Source organism: Lithobates pipiens, unplaced genomic scaffold (genome assembly GCF_037356315.1).
Source record: "Lithobates pipiens isolate NorthernLeopardFrog02 unplaced genomic scaffold, aLitPip1_a1.2 Scaffold_27, whole genome shotgun sequence".
NCBI classification, from domain to species: domain Eukaryota; kingdom Metazoa; phylum Chordata; class Amphibia; order Anura; family Ranidae; genus Lithobates; species Lithobates pipiens.
The window spans coordinates 177,676,657-177,702,780 of NW_027507788.1; the positions used below are offsets into that span (position 1 = coordinate 177,676,657).

General features: G+C 44.5%; 1 protein-coding gene across 3 annotated transcripts in view; it reads right to left on the reverse strand.

Moving 5' to 3' along the window:
- Window positions 1-12,884: 12,884 nt before the first annotated feature.
- LOC143934379 (uncharacterized) overlaps window positions 12,885-26,124 on the reverse strand; it is a 74,495-nt gene continuing 61,255 nt past the window's right edge. For all 3 annotated transcript variants that reach the window (XM_077457948.1, XM_077457947.1, XM_077457946.1), the window contains 3 exons: window positions 23,670-23,750; window positions 17,910-18,262; window positions 12,885-13,183 (listed from right to left, as the gene is read on the reverse strand). In XM_077457948.1, the coding sequence (XP_077314074.1) occupies window positions 12,988-13,183; window positions 17,910-18,262; window positions 23,670-23,750 (630 nt within the window). In that variant the 3' untranslated portion in view covers window positions 12,885-12,987. The remainder of the gene's footprint in view (window positions 13,184-17,909; window positions 18,263-23,669; window positions 23,751-26,124) is intronic.

The window sequence follows — 26,124 nt, forward strand, 5'->3', positions numbered from 1 at the left end:
TACCTGATTTCCAGGTTCTGTCCCTGATTTCGAGGTGCTGTCCCTGATTTCGAGGGACTGTACCTGATTTCCAGGTTCTGTCCCTGATTTCCAGGGACTGTCCTTGATTTCCAGGGGCTGTCCCTCATTTCGAGGGACTGCCCCTGATTTCGAGGGACTGTCCTAGATTTGGAACAAAGTCCCTCTTTCCTCCTGATGTGTCCCTCATTTTGGTCTGATCTACACGATATTGTCAAAAGTATTGGGACACCTGCCTTTACATGCACATAATCTTTAAAGCCCACCCAAAAGTGAAACTTCCTCTCATTTGTCTCCTCTTCCCTTTCCGGTGTCACAATTGGCACCTTTCAGGAGGGGATGCAGGCAGGATACCTGTGTGTCTTTGACAGTTACATAACTCCCAACTGTCCCTGATTTCGAGGGACTGTCCCTGATTGGAAACAATGTCCCTCTGTCCCTCTTTCCTCATTTGTCCCTCATTTTTGTCTGGTCTATATAGTTGAATATAAAATGCACTTTTTATAGTTCAAAAAGCATAGCTCCCAACTGTCCCTGATTTTGAGGGACTGTCCCTGTTTGTCCCTCTGTCCCTCTTTCCTCCTTATTTGTCCCTCATTTTGGTCTGATCTACACTATATTGTCAAAAGTATTGGGATACCTGCCTTTACACACATGTGATCTTTAAAGCGGAGTTCCACCCAAAAGTGGAACTTCCGCTCATTTGTCTCTTCTCCCCCTACGGTGTCACAATTGGCACCTTTCGGGGGGGGGGGCAGAATACCTGCAATGTCCCTCTGTCCCTCATTCCTCCTCATTTGTCCCTCATTTTGGTCTGATCTATATTGTCGTATATAAAATGCACTTTTTATCTTTTAAAAAGTGTTTCCCAGTGCTAAACCTTTCATCTGATTTCTAAATCGTTGCATTTGTACATTTTAAAAGCCAATATAAAGGAATAGTAGTGGTAAAAAAAAAAAGCCCTTGTGGATTTAAAGCGGGACTGTACTGGGGAAAAAAATATTAAAAGCCAGCAGCTATAAATACTACAGCTGCTGACTTTTAATAAATGGACACTCACCTGTCCCGGGGTCCAGCGATGCCGGCAGCCGAGGCCGATTGATCGCTCGGCTCTCGGCTGCTGCTGCCACCATTCTAGGTGAGGGAATCAGGAAGTGAAGCGAATTGGCTTCACTTCCCGGTTCCCTACTGCGCATGCGCGGCGCAGCGCAATAGGAATTGTCCGCGCTGTCTCTGGGACCCGTGTGTCCCAGCAGACAGTGCAGCAGGACAGGAAGAGGCATAGACTCCCACGGGAGTCTATGCCCGGAAGTGGGTGCAAATACCTGTCTTTGACAGGTATCTCCACCCCCCTCCCCCCTGAAAGGTGCCAATTGTGACACCGGAGGGGGGGAGGGTTCCGATCAGCGGAAGTTCCACTTTAGGGTGGAACCCCGCTTTAATTAACCTTTTTTGGGGTTAATTCTCCTTTAAGGGGGTGTGGCAAGGGGCGTGCCCTATGCCTACATACATTTGTTAGTAGGTGTCCCTCATTCCCATCTCAAAATGTTGGGAGGTATGTTTCTGTAGTGTACCGGCAAGTTTGTGGCCTGTTGCAGCCCACGTTGCGTGGCTTGTTATAATATGTATTGTATAAAACAAAATAAAAATAATTTTCAAAAATAAATGTTGGGAGGTATGCAGGTATCCTGTTCCCACTTCCGGGAGTCCGCTGGGCTCCCTCCTCCTCCTCCTCCTCTCCCTGTCGCCGGGCCAGAAGGATAGAGGAGTGGGGCCTCCTCAATGCGCAGTAGGGTTCCCTGGTGTGAAGCCGTAAGGCATAGTTGCCAACATTGTAACATTTGGCAGTAGGCGGAGTTGTGTTATAATTAGGGGCGGGCATGCGGTTATAGGTGTGGCATAGAAAAAGGTAAAATGTGGAGACATTTGTCCCAATTTAATTTTGTCCCGGGAAATTCGGTTTGTTCCACTTTTTGCCACCGGCCGCTAGAGGAATTTCCCGGGACAAAATTAAATCAGGACAAATGTTCTAATCCCAGGAATGTCACGGGAAATTCGGGACAGTTGGCAACTATACCGCAAGGCTACACTGCCGAGTTCCCTTAACCACAATGGCGGTGGCAGCACCCGACAGCTGATGGAAACATCAAGCTGCGGTGCCGACATTGCTTGACTCAGGACAGGTAAGTGTCCTATTATTAAAAGCCAGCAGCTGCAGTATAGCTGCTGGCTTTTAATTAATTAATTTTTTTTGGGCGGACCTCCACTTTAACCACTTAAAGCGAAGTTCCACCCAAAAATGGAACTTCCGCTTTTTTGGCATGTCTTTTTTTTTTTGGGTGGGGGGGCGCATAGCTCTCAACTGTCCCTGATTTTGAGGGATTGTCCCTGATTTGGAACAAGGTCCCTTTTGTCCTTCATTTTGATCTGATCTATATAGCACACCTCCCAACTTTTCGAGATGGGAACAAGGGACACCTTTTAGCCAAAGTATGTGGGCATAGGACACCCCCCTGCCACACCTTAACCACCTCAATACTGGGCACTTATACCCCCTTCCTGCCCAGGCCATTTTTCAGCTTTCAGCGCTGTCACACTTTGAATGACAATTGTGCGGTCATGCTACATTTTAACTATGTGAAATTTTTATAATTTTCTTCACACAAATAGAGCTTTCTTTTGGTGGCATTTAATCACTCCTGGATTTTTTTTTCCTAAAAACAAACAAACAATAATAATAATAAAAAAAAAGTTTTTCTTAGTTTCTGTCAGTAAATTTAGTAAATAAATATTTTTTCTCCTTCATTGATGGGCACTGATTAGGTGGCACTGATGATGTTGCACGAATATGCTGCACTTATGAGCACTGATAGGCGGCACTGATGTGGCACTGGTGGGCACAGATATGCGGCACTGGTGGGCACAGATAGGTGGCACGGATAGGTGGCAATGATGGGCATTGATGGGTGGCATTGATAGCCAGCTCTGACTGGCATCACTAATGCCCACTGGTTGCTGGCACTTATGGGCACGGATTGCTGGCACTTGTGAGCACTGATTGCTGGCAGTGGTAGCTATCATTGCTGGCACTGGTGGGCACTTAATTGTAATCAGGGCACTGATGATCAGTCCCCTGTGAGGAGATGCTGCTGATCTGCTCTCCTCTCCTCATGCTCTATCGGTGAGGCAAGGAGCGCTGATTACCGGCATCTCCGTGTTTCCATGTGACCGGCTGTGATTGGACACAGCTGATCACGGATCGGGGTCACTTTTTCTTCCCACTACTTTTCCTTTATATTGTCTTTTGAAGTTTACAAATGCAGCAATTTAGAAATTGGATGAAAGGCTTAGCACTGAGAGACACTTTATGAAAGATAAGTAGTGCATTTTGTATACAACTATATAGATCAGACCAAAATGAGGGTCAAGTGAGGAGCGAAGAGGGACAGAGGGACTTTGTTCCAAATCAGGGATAGTTGGGAGCTATGTATACATATATGCACTTTTTATATTTCAAAAAGCGTTTCCCAGTGCTAAACCCTTCATTCAGTTTCTAAATTGCTGCATTTGCAAATTTTAAAAACCAATATAAAGGAATATTAGTGGTAAAAAAAAGTCCTGTGGGTTCAACTAATCTTTTTTTGTAGAATTCTCCTTTAAAGGGGGCGTGGCAGTAGGTGTATCCTATGTCTACATGCGTTTGCTAATATGTATCCCTCGTTCCCATCTCAAAAAGTTTGGAGGTATGTCGTAGGTGGCCAAGGCTCATTGATGAACATATGGAGCAAAGGCTGGTCCATGGAATCCGATCCAATAGAAGAGCTTCTGTAGGTCAAATTGCTGAAAAAGTTAAAGATGGTCCTGATAAGGTTGAACCTTTTCTCCTCCAACTTCACTGAGTTGCCATGTGTCTTCATGAGTGACCCGAGGTTGAATAGTCTCCTCTCAATGTTGGAATCCCCATTGAGATATTTGTATATCACTATCATATACTCTTTGTAACTGATATTCTCCAGCCCTCTTATCAGCTTTGTTGCCATCCTCTGGACCAATGTTTCTCAACTCCAGTCCTCAAGGCACCCCAACAGGTCATGTTTTCAGGATTTCCATTGATTTGCACAGGTGATTTGATCAGTTTCACTGCCTTAGTAATTACCACAGCCGTTTCATTTGAGGGAAATCCTGAAAACATGACCTGTTGGGGAACCTTGAGGACTGGAGTTGAGAAACACTGCTCTGGACTCTTTCCAGGAAATATTTTTTCCTATTAGGACTATAATTGGAAACAATAAGGACCCATTCCCACCAAGTGCACTTATTGATGTTTTTCTGCATCTTCTTCATCACCAGTCACTGTAAGCACACACAGATAAACAATTGTTTGGTGTGATGTGTGGTGTAGTGTGGAAAAATGCAGATGTTGCATTTTTACACATTGGATGGCAACCTCCGGTTTGAATGTATCATTACCATCTGTAGTGGATGTTTGATAGCCCTCTGTGATCCTGGCCTGACTAATTTTGATTAAAAAAATTGGCTTTTCAGTAACAAATTCCCCCCCCCCCCCCCCCCCCGCATAAAAAAGTTTTTAAAACTGCAGTTTTTTCAGGAGCAGTGATTTTAAGAATGTTTAAAGTGAAACAATAAAAATGAAATATTTCTTTAAATATCGTGCCTGGGGGGTCCCCTTAGTCTGCCTGTAAAGTAGTGCATTTTCTCCATGTTTAGAAAAGTACCGCAGCAAAATGAAATTTCCAAAGGAAAAAATGTAATTCAAAATTGCTTGCGGCAATATACATAAAAAATCTTTTTAAAAAACAATGTGGGCCCCCCCCCCATCCATCCCAGGCAATTCGGGTCTGGTATGGATATTAAGGTGAACTCCATGCCGATTTTTTTTTTTAAATGGCGTAGGGGTCCCCCCCCCCAAAATCTATAACAGACCCAAAGGGCCTGGTATGGAGTCTGGACGGGGGGAACCATGCCTTTTATTTTCTTAATTCTGTCATAGGGCTCCCCTTAACCACTTCAATACACTGTATTATATATTGCACACTGCACTATATACCCTGCACTGTATTATATATACTACACGGAGTGCACTATTTACTCTGAACTGCAGTATATATACTATACGGACTGCACTATATACTCTGCTGAAAAATTGAGTCGTAGGTGTTGGTGGTGGCAGAATACGGTAACCCCTCACAGTTCCTCTTGTTGGGCACAGGAACGGTCCCTGCTGTTAAATATTATTTGAAAAATTTTAATTACATGCCCCATTAAGAGTAACTGTGAGGGGTTACAGTGTTGTGCCACCACCAACACCTAAGGCAGAAACATTGGGCCTTAGGTGTTGGTGGTGGCACAACACTGTAACCCCTCACAGTTACTCTTGTTGGGCGCAGGAACGGTCCCTGCTGTTAAATATTATTTCAGAGGCTGCTTGCCCTCTTTTAGTGGCCTGTGAGCATCTGCCTCTCCTTGGAGGCCTCTCGGACATGATGGGTATTTTTTTTTTAACACTGCACTACACTGTATTTAAGTTTATTTGAAACTGTACACCGCCGCATGCAAAGTATCGTAGAGTGTGTATATATATATATATATATATATATATATATATATATATATATATAAACATACATACATACACACATACATATATATATCAAATACACTGCCTGTACTGACTGAATATAGCGTTTATACTGTATATATAGGCTACACTGAATGCAGAATATATATATATATATATATATATATATATATATATATATATATATATATATATATATATACACTTACACACACACTAGTCTAACTGTATATATATTTATCAAATATACTGCCACTAACTAACCTGCCTGTCTAGGCCGCCTTATATAGTGTTGGGTGTGGACTTAATCCCCCTGAGTCATGATTGACCAAAGGTACCTTGCCTTTGGCCAATTATGGCTCTTGCTGAGGAGCGTGCCATGATTGGTCAAAGCATGCAGGTCAGATGTATGCTTTGGCCAATCATGATACAGCAATGCACTGCGGTCTTGCAGTGCATTATGGGGCATTCAAATTTGCTGCTAACGCCCCATAAAATTTTTTGTTTGGCGAACGGGCGAACACCTGATGTTCGAGTCAAACCTACATTCGACTTGAACTCAAAGTTCACCCCTATTGGTGACCTTGGCTCCAACAACTGAGGTAGAGGGCTGCACACATGGGCCAAACATCGGCTGGTTGAATAGAAACAGTCTGACATTCGGCCCCTGTATGCAGCAGCCAGTCCCTCAGAAGACAGCCATTTGGCCGGGCTTCTGTGGAAGGGACATGACCAAAAAAGGACTGCCGACTGGCTCCCATTCATAACTCTCAGCCATTGTCTGAGAGTGCTGATTGGAGTGTTCTAGCAGCCCCCCCCCCTGTCAGAACACAATAGCTCAGCGGGGGGAGATCGCTGTACTAACATTGGATTGGCAGTAGAGCGGCTCCTCCCGCGCTCTTCAGTTTTTATTGTTTTTGTTCAGCCCATCAGGTTGAATGAAAAATAACTTACAATGTGTACCAGGCTTTAGGGTAGCCTCAGCCTGGCACTCAAATACTATTTTGAGTTTCAAGTCTTCACTTTAAAGTGGAACTTCACCCAAAACGGGAAGTTCTGCTCTTCATCCTCTGCCACATTTGGAATATATATATATATATATATATATATATATAATTTTTTTTTTTGGGGGGCAGGGGGGGGGGGGGCGGTTAGCTACCTAGGGCTGCCACCTTTTCATCAAGTCAAACCCGAACACTTTAGTGGCGCACAGCATCTTTTTAATAGTATATAAACTATACATATTTTTTCCTAAAAAAAAAAGCCAAAATTTAAAAAAAAAAGGTTTCTTTTTAGTTTCTGTCAGTAAATTTTGTAAATAAGTAATTTTTCTTCTTCACCGATGGACGCTGATGAGGCGGCACTTATGGGCACTGATGAGGAGGCACAAATATTCCGCAATTATAAGCACTGATATGTGGCACGGGACACAGATAGGTGGCACTGATGGGCACAGATAGGCAGCATGGATAGGCAGCACTGATTGGTGGTATTGATGGGCAGCAGTGATGAGCATTGATGGGCAGCACTGATAGCCAGCACTGACTGGCATCACTGATGGCCACTGATTGCTGGCACTTGTGGGTACAGATTGGTGGCAATTGTGGGCACTAGTTGGCACTGATTGCTGGCAGTGGTGGGCAATCATTGCTGGCACTGGTGGGCACTTAATTGTAATCAGGGCACTGATGATCAGTGCCCTGATTACTTCCCTAGCTGTCCCCTGTGAGAAGATGCCACTGATTGGCTCTCCTCTCCTCACACTCTGTCAGTTTGAAGTGAGGAGCACCGATTACTGGCATCTCCGTGTTTACATGTGACCAGCTGTGATGGATACAGCCGATCACATAGTTAAAGACCATCCAGAACAAGAGCCGCACCACCCAGCCGTCATTTGCAGCAAGTGGTTAAAAATATAAATATTTTGTACAGCACAGAATGACAAAAATATACATTTTCACAATGTCTGCTGCCTCAGTTTTTATGATGACAATTTGTATATACTCCAGAATGTTTTGAAGAGTGATCAGATGAATTGCAATTAATTGCAGTCTTTCTTTGCCATAAAAATTAACGTAATCCCATAAAAAAACATTTCCACTGCATTTGTGAAAAAAGCTTCAGGGCGGCCAAGAAAGTCCAGCAAGTGCCAGGACCGTCTCCTACAGTTGGTTCAGCTGCGGAGCGGGGCACCACCAGTGCAGAGCTTTCTCAGGAATGGCAACAGACCGGTGTGAGTACATCGGCACGCACAGTGAGGAGAAGACTTTTGGAGGATGGCCTGGTGTCAAGAAGGGCAGCAAAGAAGCCTCTTCTCTTCAGTAAAATCATCAGGGACAGACTGATATTCTGCAAAAGGTACAAGGATTGGTCTGCTGAGGACTGGGGTTAAGTCATTTTCTCTGATGAATCCCCTTTCCGATTGTTTGAGACATCCATAAAAAACCTTGTCTGGAGAAAAAAAAGTGGGCACTACCATCGGTCCTGTGTCATGTCAACAGTAAAGCATCCTGGGATCCTTCATGTGTGGGGTTGCTTCTCAGCCAAGGGAGTGGTCTCACTCAAAATTTTGCCTAAGAACATGGCCATAAATAAAGAATCATACAAAAAAAAACATCCTCCGAGAGCAACTTCTCCCAACCATCCAAGAACAGTTTGGTGACAAACAATCCCTATCCAATCATGATGGAGCACCTTGGCATAAGGCAAGGTGATAACTACATGGCTTGGGGAACAAAACATCAACATTTTGGGTCCATGGTCAGGAAACTCCCCAGACCTCAATCTCATTGAGAACTTGGGGTCAATCCTCAAGAGGCGGGTGAACAATAAAACTCCAAGCATGGCAGCCCAAGATGGCTGGAAATATGGAGGAGCTGGACTGAATGTTTTCTTGGGTGATCACATCAAAACCTTTGTGATAGACTTTCTGCCACAGTTCTTCTCCAGATAGGATTCAGGGGCACGAGCGCCTCCTACTACTGTATTATGTGCTATTTGCTTTGCTTACCTAGCGTATTATGCCAGTTGCCCAACAGTTTATCATATACAAGAGACTTCAGTGGACAGATTCCTCTGCAACCTGCCAGAAGCAGAACGACCCCTAGCTTTGGATTTTTATAGTTTGCATTGCTGTCCCTGCCCATGTTTGGTAACGGTAACAGTGCGCATGCTCTCGGCACAACTGTATTTGAACTAATGCATGCAAATATATGGCCGCTCGACTCCGAGAGGCTGCATATTTGTGTGTGGCTGGCGCCAAGAGGTTAAAGGAGAAGTATAACTAAAGATTTTTTGGCTGTACTTCTCCTATGGATCACAGGAGTGCAGTTCATTCTGCGCTCCCGGGACCCATTTTCAGGCGACACCAGCAGGCTGAAGCCCACTGTTAGCTGACAGCACAGAGCCGGTCCAGGCTCTGAAAAGATGACCCAAGCCTGAGCCTGAGCCAGCTGCTCCTGCCCCTTCACAGCCCAGCACTCCAGTGAGTGCGCGCGGGGGGGGGCAGAGCAGAGAGCCTCTAACTAAAAGACAATCACCAGCTCTCCACAGCCTGAAAACTGAGCGATCAGATGTGTTTGATCGCTCAGTTCTCAGAGCCAGTGGGAGACAGATGCAGCATTTGAACCATACTGTATCCACCTAGGTGAGTATCATTTTTTTTTTTTTTTAACCTAAACCCACACTTTCAAATACACCCACATGACCAAGGCCTATATAATGAAATGAAATACTGATGGCAAGTAGGAATATATCACCGTGGGACCACTAGAATCATGAACTTTATGTTAAATATGGGTGATGTTGCAGTGAATGTTTTTTATTCATGATTATTAGGCCAAGCTTTGTGTGCTCTAAGAGCAACATTGGGCTACTAATATCAGCTCCATCATGGCTCACCATTTTCATCACATCTTCAAAAGGAGACAACATTTGTAGACATCCTGGATGATGGACCACTGCCAAGGTGGGAAAAAAACAGATCCCCGATGCTTGTCCATATGCTATAATCACATAGGGGAAGAGGTGAGATGGAGGAGGGGTGGAGGCGGAGAAAGTGAAGGAAAAAGGGGAGGAAGAACAGATAAAAAATGGAGGTGGATGCCACCAACATCAGCTAGGTCAAAGGCCTCTAATGGATATAGCATTTTTGCCTGATCTGTTGTCTCCAGTTTATGGGTGCATCTAGCTCATATTTTGTCCTTATCTGCACTCACATTATCATATAGAGTAATATAATGTGTTTGTTGTCTTGCTCTGTCATTAATGCTAAGAGGACTTTGACCCATGTGATCCCTGGACCTCTACAGCATGTTATACATATGTGAACCTTAGTTGCAGACTAAACTTGTTGCGAAAGAAATCCCCTCAACACCACTTAAATTAATAACACAATGCGTTAGCATGAAAAAACACTCACTCTTCATGGGGGTCTCTAGTCCATCTAAGGCCCATTTCACACGGGCTGGATCTGTTTTGATGGACTTCACTTTGCTCAGCGGGGGATTGCTCCGTTGATCCCTACTGAGCAGGCGGATGACAGGTCCGTATCTGGTCACTGTGCAGAAAAGGTCCTACAGTACCTGACCGCGAGATTGTGTTACCAGCGCAATCTCATCGCGCTGGTTCTTGGGGACAGGGCGCTGTACACCTCGCTCTGGCTAAAATAAGAAAATGTCACATTTTCCTATTGCAGCGAGCACCAGAGAGAAGCGACAATGTCGCCTCTCTAATAGAGCCGGCATAGCTTCCCCTCCAGGGGTATACCATGCCCTTAGGTCTGGATTTTAAGGGGAACCCACCTACGCTGAAAAAACTGCGTGGGGGTCCCCCCAAAATCCATACCAGACCCCTATCCGAGCAGCCCGGCTGGTCAGGAAAGGGGGTGGGAACGAGCGAGCACCCCCCCCCCCCCCGAGCCATACCAGGCCGCATGCCCTCAACATGGGGGGTGGTGCTTTGGGGAAGGGGGGCATCTGGTATTGGCGGGAATCCAAGTTGGATCCCTGCACCAGTGTGAACCCGGCCTCAATGTCAGCAATGCTTGTCGCTCATTGGGAAAGGAAAAGAAAAATTTTTCCTTTCCCGATGCGAGTCGGCTCGGCGCTGGCTTCCGTGACGGGCCTCGCAGGGTGTCAATCTCGTCGATAAAAGCGCCGAGATTGACACAATATCTCAGTCACCTACTGTATCAGAGTCCTGCTCTCCTCTATGGAGAGATCAGATGAAAATGGACTGCCTCTCTGTTCTCATCCGATCCGATCTGCCAGACGGATGGAAAATAGGACCAGCATACGTCTGGATTTGGCAGACAGGATCGGATCAGATCAGATATCGGTGAACGTCAGCGGACATGTGTCGGCTGACATCCGCCGCTCCATAGGGGTGAATGGAGGGTCCAATCAGGTCCGCCTGAAAAAATAAACAGGTGGACCTGATCGGACCGACTGTGTGAAAGGGGCTCAAGTCAGGTACGTATGTATACGTATGTATATTAAGGGTTTAAATGGACTCAGAAAAGTAGATGCCAGAGAAATCCTAAACCTACTGCTTGCAAAAGGAATCAGATGGGGCAGAATTATGCTGGTGAAACAGCTAAAACAAACGGTAGCTCTTTAACTAGCAAAATTCTGCCTCATCTGATTCATTTGCAAGCAGTTAGATTAAAGAGGAACTTTACTCATAACAACAATAAAAAAATGATGTTCTTTACAAGAACATACAATCCGCATTCATAATCGTGTTACAGAAATGAGTGTGTGCTGTAAATTGCCTCCAACATTGCTACCATTTCTTCTTGCTGGAGGCTGCCATTTTGCTGAAGCCCAGAGCACATGAGCAGCAGTAAATCATAAAGCTGAACTATACTCTTCAATTTAACGGTTTAAAAAAAAACAGTCACAGTCCTGGAATGCCGGGATTGCCAACTGTCACATCAGTTGAGTGTCCTCAAACTGTTAAACCATCAACTGGCTGCTGACAGAACTGATCACATGTATAGCATCATGGCAGTTGTAGATCAAACAGAAGCAGCTTCTTTGGCTGTAAAAAGATAGGTGGGTTCAATTCTACTTTAAGGTTGTCAGCAGATCGGCCTCAACAAACTCAGCAATGCCTAAAAATAGAGAGCAACTGAGCATGTGCAGAGCAGTGTGAGACAGTGTATTACTGGATTATAAACAGTATAGGCAATTATTTTTTTATGTTTTACATAGCTATACCTACAAAAGGGGTCTGAAGTGATCTAGCAGGACTTCATTTTGTGACTAAAGTTCCACTTTAAGATTTCGTTGACATCAGGCGCACACGCGCTGCACAGCGGGTGGTGCAGATGCTCGTGGGCGACGGTCGTGATGACCGCCGGCCACGAGCGATCGCAAGCACGAGGGACAGAACAGGGACGTGTGTGTGTGTGTGTGTAAACACACGCACATCCCTGTTCTGTTCTGAGAGGAATGACAGATTGTGTGTTCCTATTAGCTAGGAACCACGATCTGTCACTTTCTCTAGGTCAGTCACCTCCCCCTTCAGTTAGAATCACCTCCCAGGGAACACAGTTAAACCCTTCACTGCCAGTGAAATTTGTTAGAGTAATCAATGCATTTTTATAGCACTGATCACTGTATTAATGCCAATGGTCCCAAAAATTTGTCAAAATTGTTCGATGTGCCCACCAGAAATGTCGCAGTCACGATAAAAAAATCGCAGATCACCACCATTACTAGTTAAAAAAAAATGCTATAAATCTATCCCCTATTTTGTAGATGCTATAACTTTTGCACAAACCAATCAATAGATGCTGGTTGCGATTTCCTTTACCAAAAATATGTAGAAGAATACATAATTGGCCTAAACTAAAAAAAAAAATAGCTTTTTTTTTTAAATGGGGATATTTATTATAGCAAAAAGTACAAAATATTGTGTTTTTTTTTTTAAATTTCACTCTTTTTTTGTTTGTAGCGCAAAAAATAAAAACCGCACAGATAATGAAATACCACCAAAAGAAAGCTCTATTTGTGGGAAAAAAAGTTTGGGTGCAACGTCGCACGACCGGGCAATTGTCAGTTAAATCGACGCAGTGCCGAATCGCAAAAAGTGCTCTGGTCAGGAAGGGGGTAAATTCTTCCGGGGCTGAAGTGGTTAAACTTTCACAAAAAAAATAAAAATGAAAGCTGGTTGGTTTCTGTGCAGACTTGCGCTAGATTTTGCACTCTCCAGTTTTAGTCAATCAAGCCCATGTTATTTAAGTTCAAGCAAACAAATGTCCTTTAAAGGGTCTTTTACCAGACAGAAGCAAGGTATTTAATGAAATAAAACATAATATATACATATATATGTATGTATAACACTTATAAAACTACCAATACATATCAAATATGATCCAAAGCCATTATGGCTGCTGGGTAATCGTATATCTTTATATATCCGACATTTAGCTCCTCCGGATAGGGTAGAAGGTCTTGTACGACTTTCACCACACAAGCTGGGACAGGTTTGCAGTCACGCTTGTCCAGGAAACCATGAGCCCACACTACAAAGGCCCTGTATGACATACGGCGTAGCTTGCTGGAAAAAAAAAGGTAAAAGCATTAGATCAGCTTAAGAGTAATAAAATGTAATAACAAAAGTAAAAAAAAAAAACTATAAGAGGCGGTTCACACAGGGGCGACTTGTCAGGCGACTTAGCCGCCTGACAAGTCGAGTCCCGCTCTGTGCAATGGACCCGTTCTAATCGGAGCGACTCAAGTCGCTCCGACTTAGAAAAGGTTCCTGTACGACTTTTGGGGCGACTTGCATTGACTTCTATACAGAAGTCATTTTGCAAGATGCCGCTAAAGTCGGATCCCGGTCGCCTAAGGCAGTCACGCTGCAAGTCATGCCGCCTCAGTGTGAACCGGGTCTATACAAGATACAATACAATATAATACAATACAATATTATAATAACATAATAAAATAATATAATATATATATAATACAAGATGTAGGTCATTTACCCTTTACCCCACTTTTCTAAGCCCTTGTACACACGGTCGGACATTCCGACGGAAAATGTCCAATCGGTCTGTGTTGTCAGATAATCCGACCGTGTGTGGGCTCCATCGGACTGTTTCCATCGGAATATCCGACGGACAAAGTTTTAGAGCTGGGCTATAAAACTTTTCGACAACATGATCCGATCGGACTTTGTCCGATTGTGTGTAGAGAATTCCGACTGGACAAAGTGCCACGCATGCTCAGATCAAATTCCTAGACCAAAGCTATTGGCTACTAGCCTGAACATAGTCCCGTCGTAACGAAATAACGTCATCATGTTACGTACAATCTGATTTTCCGACAACTTTGTCCGACCGTGTGTATGCAACACAAGTTTCAGACAAAATCCAACGTATTTTGTTGTTGGAATGTCCGACCGTGTGTACAAGGGCTAATGAGTACCATTTAAAGTGTATCCCCACCACTGTGTGAGATTTTGCTTTTTCCCTTACAAAATTATCTTTATTTATAATTAGGTTTCTTTTTCCCTCTTGTGTTCAATCGTGTCCAAACTTGAACTGAAAGCGTCCTTCAAGACTTGCTCCACTTATCATGTATGGACTGTATGGACAACCCAGACGATGGCTGCTGTAGCCTGTCTCCACTCTCCATCAGCGAAAAAGTATATCAGCTGCACTGGAAACTTGGCTCCTCTTTCCGTATTTATTAATAGTCAGAGAAATGTCTGCATACAATGTCTGCACATAACAGCCATAACATTATGACCACTGACAGGTAAAGTGAATAATTATCTTGTTACAATGGCATCTTAAAGTCAGTGGAATAACTTAGGCAGCAGGTGAACATGTTGACCCTGAAGCTGATGTGTTGAAAGCAGAAAAAAATGGGCAAGCGTAAGGATTTAAGCCACTTTGATAAGGGCCAACATATTATGGCTGGACGACTCAGTCATCTAAAACTGTAGTTCTTGTGGGATGTTCCCAGTCTACAGTGGTCAGGGCCAACCAAAAGTGGTCCAAGGAAGGAAAGCCAGTGAACAAGCGACAGGGTCATGGGTGGCCAAGGCTCATTGGTGCACATGGGTGGCAAAGGTTGGCCCATGTAGTCCAATCCAACAGAAGAGCTACTGGAGCTCAGATTGTTGAAAAAGTTCATGCTGGTTCCGATAGAAAGGTGTCAGAACACACAGGGCATGGCAGTTTGTTGTATATGAGGCTGTGTAGCTGTAGACCGGTCAGGTGCCCATGCTGATCCATTTCCACAGCCAAAGGTGCCTACAATGGGCACTGACAGTGGCGTCACTAGGGTTGGTGTCACCCAATGTGGAGAAAATTAGTTTCACCCCCTCCACCAACTATAGTCCCTCCTCAGTACAGACCTTCCACCACTAAGTACAGACCCCCTCCATCAGTATAGACCCCCCCATCAGTACAGATCCCCCTTCACTAAGCAGACACCCCCTCCCTCAATACAGACACCCCCATCAGTATAGTGCAGTACAGTGCAGACCCCCCCTCAGTGTAGACCACCCCCAACAGTATAGACCCCCCCTTAGTGCAGACCCCCATCAGTATAGACCCATCAGTATAGATCCTATTAGTATAGATTCTCCCCTCAGTGCAGACACCCTTATCAATATAGACACCCCCCCCTTAGTGCAGACCCCCTATCAGTATAGGTGTCCCCTCAGTGCCGATGCCCCCCTCCCTCAGTACAGACCCCTATCATTATAGACGCCCCCATCATTATAGTCACCCCCCTATCATTATAGACACCCCCCTCAGTGCAGACCCCCCTATCAATATAGACCCCCCTCAGTGTAGATGCCCCCTCCCTCAGTACAGACCCCCCATTATTATAGATGCCCCTCAGTGCAGACCCCCCTCCGTATAGACACCCACCCCTCGGTGCAGAACCCCCTATCAACCTAAACACCCTTCTCAGTGCAGACCCCCTATCAATATAGACACCCCCCCTCAGTGCAGACCCCCCCTATCAGTATAGACACCCCCTCCCTCAATATAGACCCCCATCATTATAGATGCCCCCTCAGTGCAGACCCCCCATCAGTATAGACACCTACCCCTCAGTGCAGGCCCTTCCTGAGTAGAGATTCCCCCATCAGTATAGACCCCTCTCAGTGCTGACCCTCCCATCAGTGCAGACCCCGCTCTCCCATCCCATAGTGCCAACTCCTGCACATGTCCATCTACATAGAGTAAAGTGTACAGACCTCAGAACAGCGCAGACGGATATACACAGCGGTGTGCGTCTCTCGGGCTCCTCCTCCTTCTGTAGGGATGTAAACAGAGAGGAGGGGGAGGCATCTTTGGTCCACTTCGCTGAGAAACACAGCCGTGAGACCAGTGAGGCGCAGATCAGTGTAGGGCGGTGTCGCCACCCACGGCAAGGGGTGACACCCGGGTGCACCCCCCGCCCCCCCTCCCAAGGACGACACTGGGCAATGAGCATCAAAAGTTGACCTCAGAACAATGGAAGATTGTGGCCTGGTCTGATGTTTTTCTTTCACATCATGTGGATGGCTGGGTGTGTGTGCATCGCTTATCTGGAGAAGAGATGGCACCAGGATGCACTATAGGAAGAAGGCAAAGATCTGTTACTGACGGATTGGAGCCAGATACCACAGCATACCTTCAGAGGTCTAGTGCAGTCCACGCCCCAACAGGTTAGGGCTGTTTTGCTAGTAACAAGGGGATCCTATTCAATATTAGGTGGGTGGTCATAACGGTATCGCTGATCTGAGTATATTAATACCAGTTCCACCACTTCTCACTCAAACTCAACTCACTTCTGGGTGTTTCAGATGACTGCGCCTTCTCACTATGGTTCCAATAGCTAGCCATTATGTCACTAATCTCTTCAGAGCTGTAAAGGACACTAGTGATGCAAAAGCCCGTGGGTAAGACTTCATCATGTAGTGGGGGGACCAGTACAACAAAAACAAATACTCTTGCGCACGGGTGTGTTAACTAGATGATCCAAAGGTTCAGAATGGACGATACATTTCGGCCTTGCTGCCCTCCAGGATAGGAAAATCCTAGTAGTCAAACAGAGAACAAAAAGAGAGAAGGCGCACCAGCCTAGTGCATGAGCCTTTAGTATATTTATTCAAAAAACATAGTTAAAAACTACTCACAAAAGTAGAAACAGAATCACGCTTATAGTAATCATATGGACTATATCATCAGACTGCCATATGATTACTATAGGCGTGATTCTGTTTCTACTTTTGTGAGTAGTTTAACTATGTTTTTTGAATAAATATACTAAAGTATAATGCACTAGGCTGGTGCGCCCTCTCTCTTTTTGTTCTCGGTGGGGGGACCAGGGCTGGTGCTACCACTAGGCAAACTAGGCAGCTGTCTAGGGTGCACTGCTGCCTAGGGTGACCAGCCACTGGTGTTTCTACTCTCTTCTCTCTGCAGCAAACAACTAAGTCTCAGCATCAGCAGACAGCTGCTGCTCAGTTCGTACATAGTGTCAGAGGAGTAGAGGCGACGACGGACTGTGTTTGTGTCCCGACTCCCGAATGAATGGAAGCAAGCAAACATTTATTGATGGGTGCTGGTAGGCTGCATCTGATGAGTGATGGTGGGCTGCATTTCATGGGCGCTGGTGTGCTGCATTTGATGGGCGCTGGTGAGGCTGCATTTGATGGGCGCTGGTGAGGCTGCATTTGATGGGCGCTGGTGGGCTGCATCTGATGGGCGCTGGTGAGGCTGCATTTGATGGGCGCTGGTGAGGCTGCATTTGATGGGCGCTGGTGGGCTGCATTTGATAAGCATTGGTGAGGCTGCATTTGATAAGCGTTGGTGAGGCTGCATTTGATGGGTGCTAGTGGGATGCATCTGATGGGCGCTGGTGGGCTGCATTTGATGGGTGCTGGTGAGGCTGCATTTGATGGGCGCTGGTGAGGCTGCATTTGATGGGCGCTGGTGGGCTGCATTTGATAAGCATTGGTGAGGCTGCATTTGATAAGCGTTGGTGAGGCTGCATTTGATGGGTGCTAGTGGGCTGCATTTGATGGGCACTGGTACGGCTGCATTTGATGGGCACTGGTGGACTGCATTTGATGGGTGCTTCATTAAAAAGGTGCGTTATACATGAGCAGGGCAAAGGGGTTGGAGTCAGGGGTGGAGCCGGGGGGGGTACAAGTTTTGCCTAGGGTATCAAAAATGCCTGCACCAGCCCTTTGGGGGGGGGGGGGGCAGGCAATTATAATGTTTCAAATCAACAAGTCTAGATACCATCTACAGTATACATATCATACTTACTGGAGATAGCATGGAATGTCATTTCTTCTCTTCACCCGACCCAGAAAGCGGTACAGGAAGTCCAGGCGATCCTTCTCCAGACACAATTTCTGGAAGTCCGGGTGCAGGGTGATACAATCATCGTTCAGCGGGTAGTCCATCCCGGAAATCTCATGGCAGCACACAGACTCTTCCACTGTGGACATCTGACAACAGTGACCACATTTACACCAGTCTGTGGTCTGAATATCTTTCTTTATCCCAGGCACATCTGCACTTTCTACTTTTATATCTGAAGCAGTCCTTATAGGTTCAAATGTAAAACTGGTTTGTTGTAGGAATGGTTTTATGTTGCCCTCCAGAACTCTGAGCCGCTGTGAGAAGGAAAACAAACCGCTTTAGTTTGCGAGGAAGCAATAGGGCTCATTTACACAAACTACGTTGACCGCTGACTGCGGTTAACCACTTCAGCCCTGGAAGGATTTACCCCCTTCCTGACCAGAGCACTTTTTACGATTCGGCAATGTGTCTCTTTAACTGACAATTGCACGGTCGTGCGACGTTGTACCCCAAATTGTCCCTTTTTCCCTACAAATAGAGCTTTCTTTTAGTGGTATTTGATCATCTCTGCGGTTTTTATTTTTTGTGCTATGAACAAAAAAAAGAGCGACAATTTTGAAAAAAATATTTTTTACTATAATAAATATCCCCCAAAAATATATATTCTTCTACATATTTTTGGTTAAAAAAAAATAAAATAAGCGTATATTAATTGATTTGTGCAAAAGTTATAGCATCTACAAAATAGGGGATAGATTTATGGCATTTTTATTATTTTTTTTTTATTAGTAATGGTGGCGATCTGCGATTTTTATCATGACTGCGTCATTATGGCAGACACATCGGACACTTTTGACACTATTTTGGGACCATTGGCATTTATACAGCGATCAGTGCTATAAAAATGCACTGATTACTAAGGAAATGACACTGGCAGGGAAGGGGTTAAACACTAGGGAGCGATCAAGGGGTTAAGTGTGTCCTAGGGAGTGATTCTAACTGTATGGGGGGGATGAGCTCACTACAACATGACAGAGATCACTGCTCCTGATGGCAGGGAGCAGTGATCTCTGTCATGTTGCTAGACAAAACAAGGAAATGCCTTGTTTATATAGGCATCTCCCCGTTCTGCCACTCCGTGACACAATCGCATGGTCACGGAGTATGTGGCGGGCACGCGCCCACAATTCCATGATTTAAAGGGGATGTACATGTATGCCCATTTGCCCAGCTGTGCCATTGTGCTGACGTACATCGTCATGCGATGTTCGGCAAGTGTTAAATGCAAGCGCGTTTTGCGGCGGGAAGTCAAAACATTCCTATCGTGAATACGATTCTTCTGCGTTTGGGAGAAGGAGGTTGAACCTCCCCTAACCGCAGCAGCTTCTAAACTCTTGTAAAAGCCTATGAGTGCATGGACACATACATTTTTATGAACATGTGAGAAAAAGGGCTCTACCTTGTCAACATCACAAAACTGTTGACATACCTAAATATTATGAAACCATAAATATAAAACACATTATCATTAAAAAAATATTAAATAAAAAAAAATTATTAAAATATCTAGTGAAACCAAAAGATTAATATTCTGTTATTGTGATAAAAAAAAAAAATGAAAAAAAATAGAAAAATTTAAAATGTTAAAGTTCTGTGTTGAGTAGTCCAATAGTTAAACTCCAACACTGTTGTGTCTGTCAAATATGATGCTCCAATATTCAAAGAAACACAGTGCTCCACCCAAAGTGAGAGAATCTATTGCGCCCACCAGAAACATTGGGCCAGCAAGTGACCATCAAGCATGGATATGTGTAAATCTTGATCCTCAAACGATAAACCAAACTTAATCCTTTCAATCTTCTATCTCCTTTCCCAATCACAGGCTCTACAAAGATGGCTCCACCAATGAGCCAAGATAGGCAGATGATAGTGTAATAACGATTTTATTTCGGATGATTTCGAAAGATTCTTCTCATTTGAGGGGCAAGATTTCCTCAAGGTCCCATAAGATATTTACACTTAAATTCAATAAAAAATAAATAAATAAGTGTCTTAAACAAAAAAAATTTCCCCTTTAAGACCATTGGGCGGAAGTGACGTTTGACGTCATCCAATGTTTTAGAGCCGAGTGGGGGCCATCTTTCCCTCACTCGGCTCCATACCACTGAGGAGACAGCATCGGATCGTCTCCGCTGCTACCAACAGCTCCGACCAGAGCGCGGCGGGAGGGGGGCAAAGTGATCTTGCGGCGAATCCACCGCAGTGACCACTTTTACATTAACCACTTTAATACCGGGCCTATTCTGGCACTTCTCTCCTACATGTAAAAATCATAATTTTTTTTGCTAGAAAATTACTCAGAACCCCCAAACATTATATATGTTTTTTTAGCAGACACTCTAGGGCAGTGATGGCGAACCTTGGCACCCCAGATGTTTTGGAACTACATTTCCCATGATGCTCATGCACTCTGCATTGTAGTTGAGCATCATGGGAAATGTAGTTCCAAAACATCTGGGGTGCCAAGGTTCGCCATCACTGCCCTAGGGAATAAAATGGCGGCTGTTGAAAAAAAATATGATTTCATGAATTAAAAAATAAAGAAACAATAAAGTTAGCCCAATTTTTTTGTATAATGTGAAAGATGATGTTACGCCGAGTAAATAGACACCTAACATGTCATGCTTTAAAATTGCACTCATGGAATGGCGCCAAACTTTGGTACTTAAAAACCTCCATAGGTGACGTTTTGAAATTTTTTACAGGTTACCAGTTTAAAGTTACAGGGGAGGTCTAGTGCTAGAATTGCTGCACATGCTCTAACGCAAATACCTTACATGTGTGGTTTAAATGGTGTTTACATATGTGGGGTGACTTACATGTGCATTCACTTCTGAAGCTACCGGGGACAGGGGCATTTGACTTTTTTTTTTTTTTACTTAATTTGTTTTTTTTTTACTTAATTTTTTATTTTTTACACTTTTTTTGATCACTTTTATTCCTATTACAAGGAATGTAAACATCCCTTGTAATAGGAATATAGTGTGACAGGTCCTCTTTATAGAGAGATGCTGGGTCAATAAGACCCCACATCTCTCCTCCAGGCTGAAAAGCATGAGAACGAGAAAAAAAGTTCACTGATCTCATGCTGACAGCCGCGACCGTGGCTTTGTTTACTTTCGGGAACCTGCACATGACGTCATAACGTCATGCCCGGGCCACCGATGGTCAAAGAGACAACTGGTGACCACCTGGCCACTGGAAATCTCTATCGTCATCATCTGGCGCTGGCCGATTTTTTCTCTCCAGCCTCCGATGGCAGGGGAGAGCTCGGAGAAGCACCGGATCCCGTCGCCTATAAGGACTATCAAGCGGCAGAATTGCCGCTATGATCATTCTTATCGTGCACAGACTCGCTGGCTGCAAAGAATGGCTGCAGGCATCATTCAGATATTCCCTCACAAAGTCAAGGAAGTTGAAGTGGTTAAAGAGGACCACCCGCTGTTGTAGAAAATACCAGGGTTACGGCAGCTATCTGCAGCCATAACTCCGATATTCTATGTCAAAGTACCAAAGTACAGCTTGCGGCAAGTGGTTGAAGTGGAACTACACTCATCTTCCCTCCAGGAATGCAATGTCTGTGAGCTCCCTCGTTGGCGCAGTCACCTTTTTCCGATATTCCGAGTTCGGAAACTTCAGCCACCTGGACCGGCTGTGTCGGGCTGATTTAACAAGCAGGCAGATGCGAATCCTTTATTGCAGACAAGGCACAGTAAGTCTCTTCTGAAATAAAGAGCCTGCCTGTTCGCACATTTTTAGTTTTTTTGTAAAGTTCCATTTTGAAATAAAAAAAACAGCAAAAAAAATCAAAAATAAAGTCAGATGGCATACAGACAAAGCTTCTGCAAGCTGATTTATAAGTGTAGTGATTTACTGCTCTCTGCAATAATGAACATATAAACTTCAAAATCTGATAACTACCGTGCAACCACAAAAAAGTAAGCAACTTGCAAAACCTGAAAATAAATGAACCAAATGAATGGGTTGCTGCTAGAATTGACATGTTCCCACGCCTCCACGACTAAAGTTGAAAACTTTGTTGCGCTCCCTACTAATCCACACCATCACCTCTATTATGCAATTTAAAGCGGGAGTCCGCCGGGAGTGCGCGTTTTTTTTTTTTTTTTTTTTAAAGCCAGCAGCTACAAATACTGCAGCTGCTGACTTTTAAAATAGTGACACTTACCTGTCCAGCGCGCCCGCGATGTCGGCACCTGAAGCCGATCTCTCGATCGTCTCTCGGGTGCTGCCGCCGCCATCTTGGGTATGGGAATCAGGAAGTGGAGCCTTTCGGCTTCATTTCCCGGTTCCCTACTGCGCATGCGGGAGTCGCGCTGCGCAATGAGGATGGACCCACTGCCTCTGGGATCTGTGTGTTTCCCAGCAGGCAGCGGGGGACTTTCGGAAAGGGGCGTAATCTACGCCCCTTTCCGCAGAGAGCTATCCAGGAAGTGGGTGCAGATACCTGTACTGTACAGGTACCTGCACCCCCCTCCCCCCTGAAAGGTGCCAATTGTGGCGCCGGAGGGGGGGGAGGATTCCAATGAGCGGAAGGTCCACTTTAGGGTGGACCTCCGCTTTAATGTGTATATAGCTATTGTGGATTAGTAGGGTGCGCAGCATTATATATTTTCACTTTAATAACAAACATACACTATATTACCAAAAGTATTGGGATGCCTGCGTTTACACGCACATGAACTTTAATGGCATCCCAGTCTTAGTCCGTAGGGTTTAATATTAAGTTGGCCCACCCTTTGCAGCTATAACAGGCTTAGCTCTTCTGTGAAGTCTGTCCCCAAGGTTTAGGAGTGTGTCTATGGGGATGTTTGACCATTCTTCCAGAAGCACATTTGTGAGGTTTTTAGCTGCGCTTTATCGTCATTTTATCGGTGCTATTCGCTGCTAGCTTTTAACCCCCGCAAGTGGACAAAATAGGGTTAAAACCGTTTGCAAAGCGCTGCTGCATTGGCACTTTGGTGGCGCTGCCAATTGATTTCAATGGGCAGGGGCACTTTATGGCGTATATACCACTCCTACAGCGCTGCAAAGGCCCTGCTTGCAGGACTTTTTTTTAAACCATCCTGCAAGCGCACCGCCCCAGTGTGAAAGCACTCGGACTCACACTGGAGTGAGAGGAGAGGCTCTTTACAGGCGCTATTTTTAGCACTATAGCACCTGTAAAGTGCCATAATGTGAAATCAGCCTTAGAGTTCCCTTCACTGGAATTAAGAGGCCAAGTCCAACCCCTGAAAAACAACCCCACACCATAATCCCCCCCTCCACCAAATGATTTGGACCAGTGCACAAAGCAAGGGTTGGCCAACTCAATATTGAACCCTACGGACGAAGACTGGGATGCCATTAAAGTTCATGTGCGTGTAAAGGCAGGTGTCCCAATACTTATGGTAATATAGTGGATACACAGTGGGGCTGATTTACTAAAACTGGAGTATGCAAAATCTGGTGCAGCTCTGCATAGAAACCAATCAGCTTGCAGGTTTTATTGTCAAAACATAATTGAACAAGCTGAAGTTAGAAGCTGACCATGCACAGCTGCACCAGATTTTGCACGCTCCAGTTTTAGTAAGTCAAATCCAGTCACAGTCAGAGTTGGTAAAAATGGTTTAATACTTTGTGTGACCTTCCAAATGCACCTACCCTTGCTTCCCTTTCTTCCAAGCTCAGGATATCCCCATGGACCTGAGGACCACTTCGTCTCTTCTTAGCTTCTACTGACAGCTAAAAGGCAGAAAAAAACATCAAACGTTTATATCGCTGTAAACTACCTATAGGCAAACTAATGCCGCGCACACACGATCAGAATGTTCGTCGGAAAAAGTGCTGATGGTTTTCCCGTCGGAATTCTGACAGTATTTCGCTCAAACTGTCTTGCCTACACACGGTTACACCAAATTCTGATGGTCAATAACACCGCGACATACAACACATTCAACGGCACTATAAAAGGGAAGTTTAATGCTTCCGAGCATGCGTCAAATTGTTTCCGAGCATGCGTCGGAATTTTGCGTGTCGGAATTGCACACGATCTAAAATGCAATAGAAAACGTTTCCGTCTGAAAAATTAAGAACAGGCTCTCAATCTAAAGACCGTCGGAAATGTTGACAGAAAAAGACCGATGGGCATACACACGGTCAGAAAATCTGATGAGAAGCTCCCATCGGACTGTTTCCATCGGAAATTCCGGCCATGTGTACGCAGCATAAGGCATGCGGAAGAACATGCAATATCAATTTCAGTGGCACCCAGAAGACTGACATGTGTCACGTGCGCATGCTCGGATTGGCCAAAGGGAACCTCTGGTGGGCTCCTGCTACCTACAAATACAGTGCTTCGCTGCCGTTGGCTGTAACTGACAGCTCACTAGGTGGTCAATTACAAAGTCTTTAACTGAATGCTGTACAAAACAGAAAAAAATGTTTTTTAGCTGGATATACAATTTAAAAGCCATGAGCTAGAAAGCATCTGAGACAGATAAAAATAAATAAACACAAATGAACACCTAAGAAGTATTAAATTGTACAGGATACCAGGGAGGGGTCCTTGACGGGAGATATGTATCCCTGCTATTTGGGTTGTGTTACTTTTATGTGGATGATGGGAACACATTTTGAGTACTCAGGGGTTCTCACCCATGCAGGGTGAGGGGTTCCAGGGTAGTCCGATCAGAGAACAGAGGACTGATTTACAGTAGTCTCTGGGATTGGCAAGTCCTAATTTGTGACCCAGAATTCAGAGACTCGCAGAGAGACTTTGGGTGGGAAAAAGCTTCCAAATTCTGACTACAGCGTTCCTGGTCCCAAAAGGGGTTATTCATCTGCAGGGGAGGCCTGTAAAAGAGCAGGAAGGAGTTTGCATTTGTTGATGAGGTTGAGTGAATTAATTCCCAGATATGATCAAGTGTGGACTGTCTGGTGACTGAGACACTTATTTGCTGAGCTCCTGCGGGCTTTGTGGTGTCCAGAAACAGATGTGAACCCTAAACCCACGTGTGGGACTTGTATTCTGGCGGTGAGCCTTTATGTGGTCTTAAATTATACCACAATTATGGACTGTTTGCCTTTACTTTTGCTGAATAAAGCTGTTTTTGTTTGCTTGTTTTGAGAGCACTGAAGATTACTTTTACTAGCGGATGGCTGATGATTCCGGGTGTAACATACAAAGAAAAATAAATTTACTTGAATAGCACAATATATATTAAACAGTCTAAGGAAATGTGGCAACTCAAGTAACATTAAAATCATAAAGAGAAATGGGATTAAAGAGTGGTTATGTGGTTATGGTGCTGCTAATGGATAAATAATATTGAGCAAAAATAAAAATAGGCATAAATGACATCAGATGTGCAAAAATACAATATGTGCATATACCTCTAGCATCAAGTACATTTCCTCAAATTGTGCAAATAAGCAAAAGAAAATGCAGTGCAGTGCAAATGAACCGCTATGAACTGAACATACCATATAGTATATAGTAAATGATTTCACAGTGCTCACAATTCATATATAAAAAAAACATACATAAATAAACATGAAATTAATAAAGTCCACTGGTGAAAATCCGTTAATAAAAAACGAGATTAAAAATAAATATATTTATGTAAAGTCTTTGAATCTGATGAGTAAAAAAAAAGGTGCTGCAAATTCCACACAGGAATCAAGACGTCATCAGAAGCCACTCTACTGACGTCTTGACGAAACACATAAGGCGGAGCTAGGAGCGTCATTACTTCACATCTCGTTTGGGTCTGTGGAGCGCAGCGAGCTCTGGACTTTCCGTTTTTTATGCTTGATGTTTTTTAGCCGTTGTAAGTGAAATATTTATTTTAAATCAAACAGTTTACGTTATTGCGCTATGGAGACTTCTTATTGTCCCTACATGGTACCGCTGTGACCAAGGCAACCGCTGGGAGATCCACATACCTTTTGTGAATGCGCACTGCCCCTTGAGTGGGAAGATCCAGCTGGTGAGTGTAATCACATGGGGGGGGGGGGGGGGGGGAATGAGTGACAAACGAACACCGCTTGCCTGTGTGGAATTTGCAGCATCAGATTTGAAGATTTTACAGTAGCACCTTTGTTTACTCTGTTTACT